This window comes from Bison bison, unplaced genomic scaffold, assembly GCF_000754665.1.
Source record: "Bison bison bison isolate TAMUID 2011002044 unplaced genomic scaffold, Bison_UMD1.0 scf7180017864181, whole genome shotgun sequence".
Taxonomy (NCBI): Eukaryota; Metazoa; Chordata; class Mammalia; order Artiodactyla; family Bovidae; genus Bison; species Bison bison.
This window is the reverse complement of record NW_011494753.1, coordinates 3,250,938-3,251,265: the sequence shown is the minus strand read 5'-3', so window position 1 is coordinate 3,251,265 and position 328 is coordinate 3,250,938. Positions and strand designations below refer to the sequence as shown.

The 328-nt window shown below is 75.3% G+C and overlaps 1 protein-coding gene across 1 annotated transcript in view; it reads left to right on the top strand.

The window, feature by feature from the left end:
- Positions 1 to 328, top strand: part of FAM189A1 (family with sequence similarity 189, member A1) — a gene marked incomplete at its 5' end in the record, with an annotated part of 239,915 nt that continues 239,587 nt past the window's right edge. The window contains 2 exon segments of the mRNA XM_010843397.1: positions 1 to 141; positions 143 to 163. Of these exon segments, the coding sequence (XP_010841699.1) occupies positions 1 to 141; positions 143 to 163 (162 nt within the window).

Genomic DNA, 328 nt, shown 5'->3' with positions numbered 1-328 from the left:
TCCCGCCTGCGCGAGTGCCCGGGCCGCTCCCGCATCGTGTTGGCGCTCGGGGCCACGCAGATGGCGCTCGGATGCCTCATCGTGGCCGTCAGCTTCGCCGCTCTGGCGCTCACCACGTCGGCCCGTGTCCGCCACTCCTGCCCCCTTCTGGGCCGGCTTCTCGGTGAGTGTCGGCGCGGAGCGCGGGGGCTGCGGGCCGGGGGCGCGGGCCCACCACCCGCGGGCGCCGAGTTCGGCGCGCGAGCTGCCACAGCCCGGGGTGCGGCTTAAAACTCGGGCAGGAGAACTCCGGAGACCCGACTCACCGCTTGCCGCCCTGGGAGCGTCG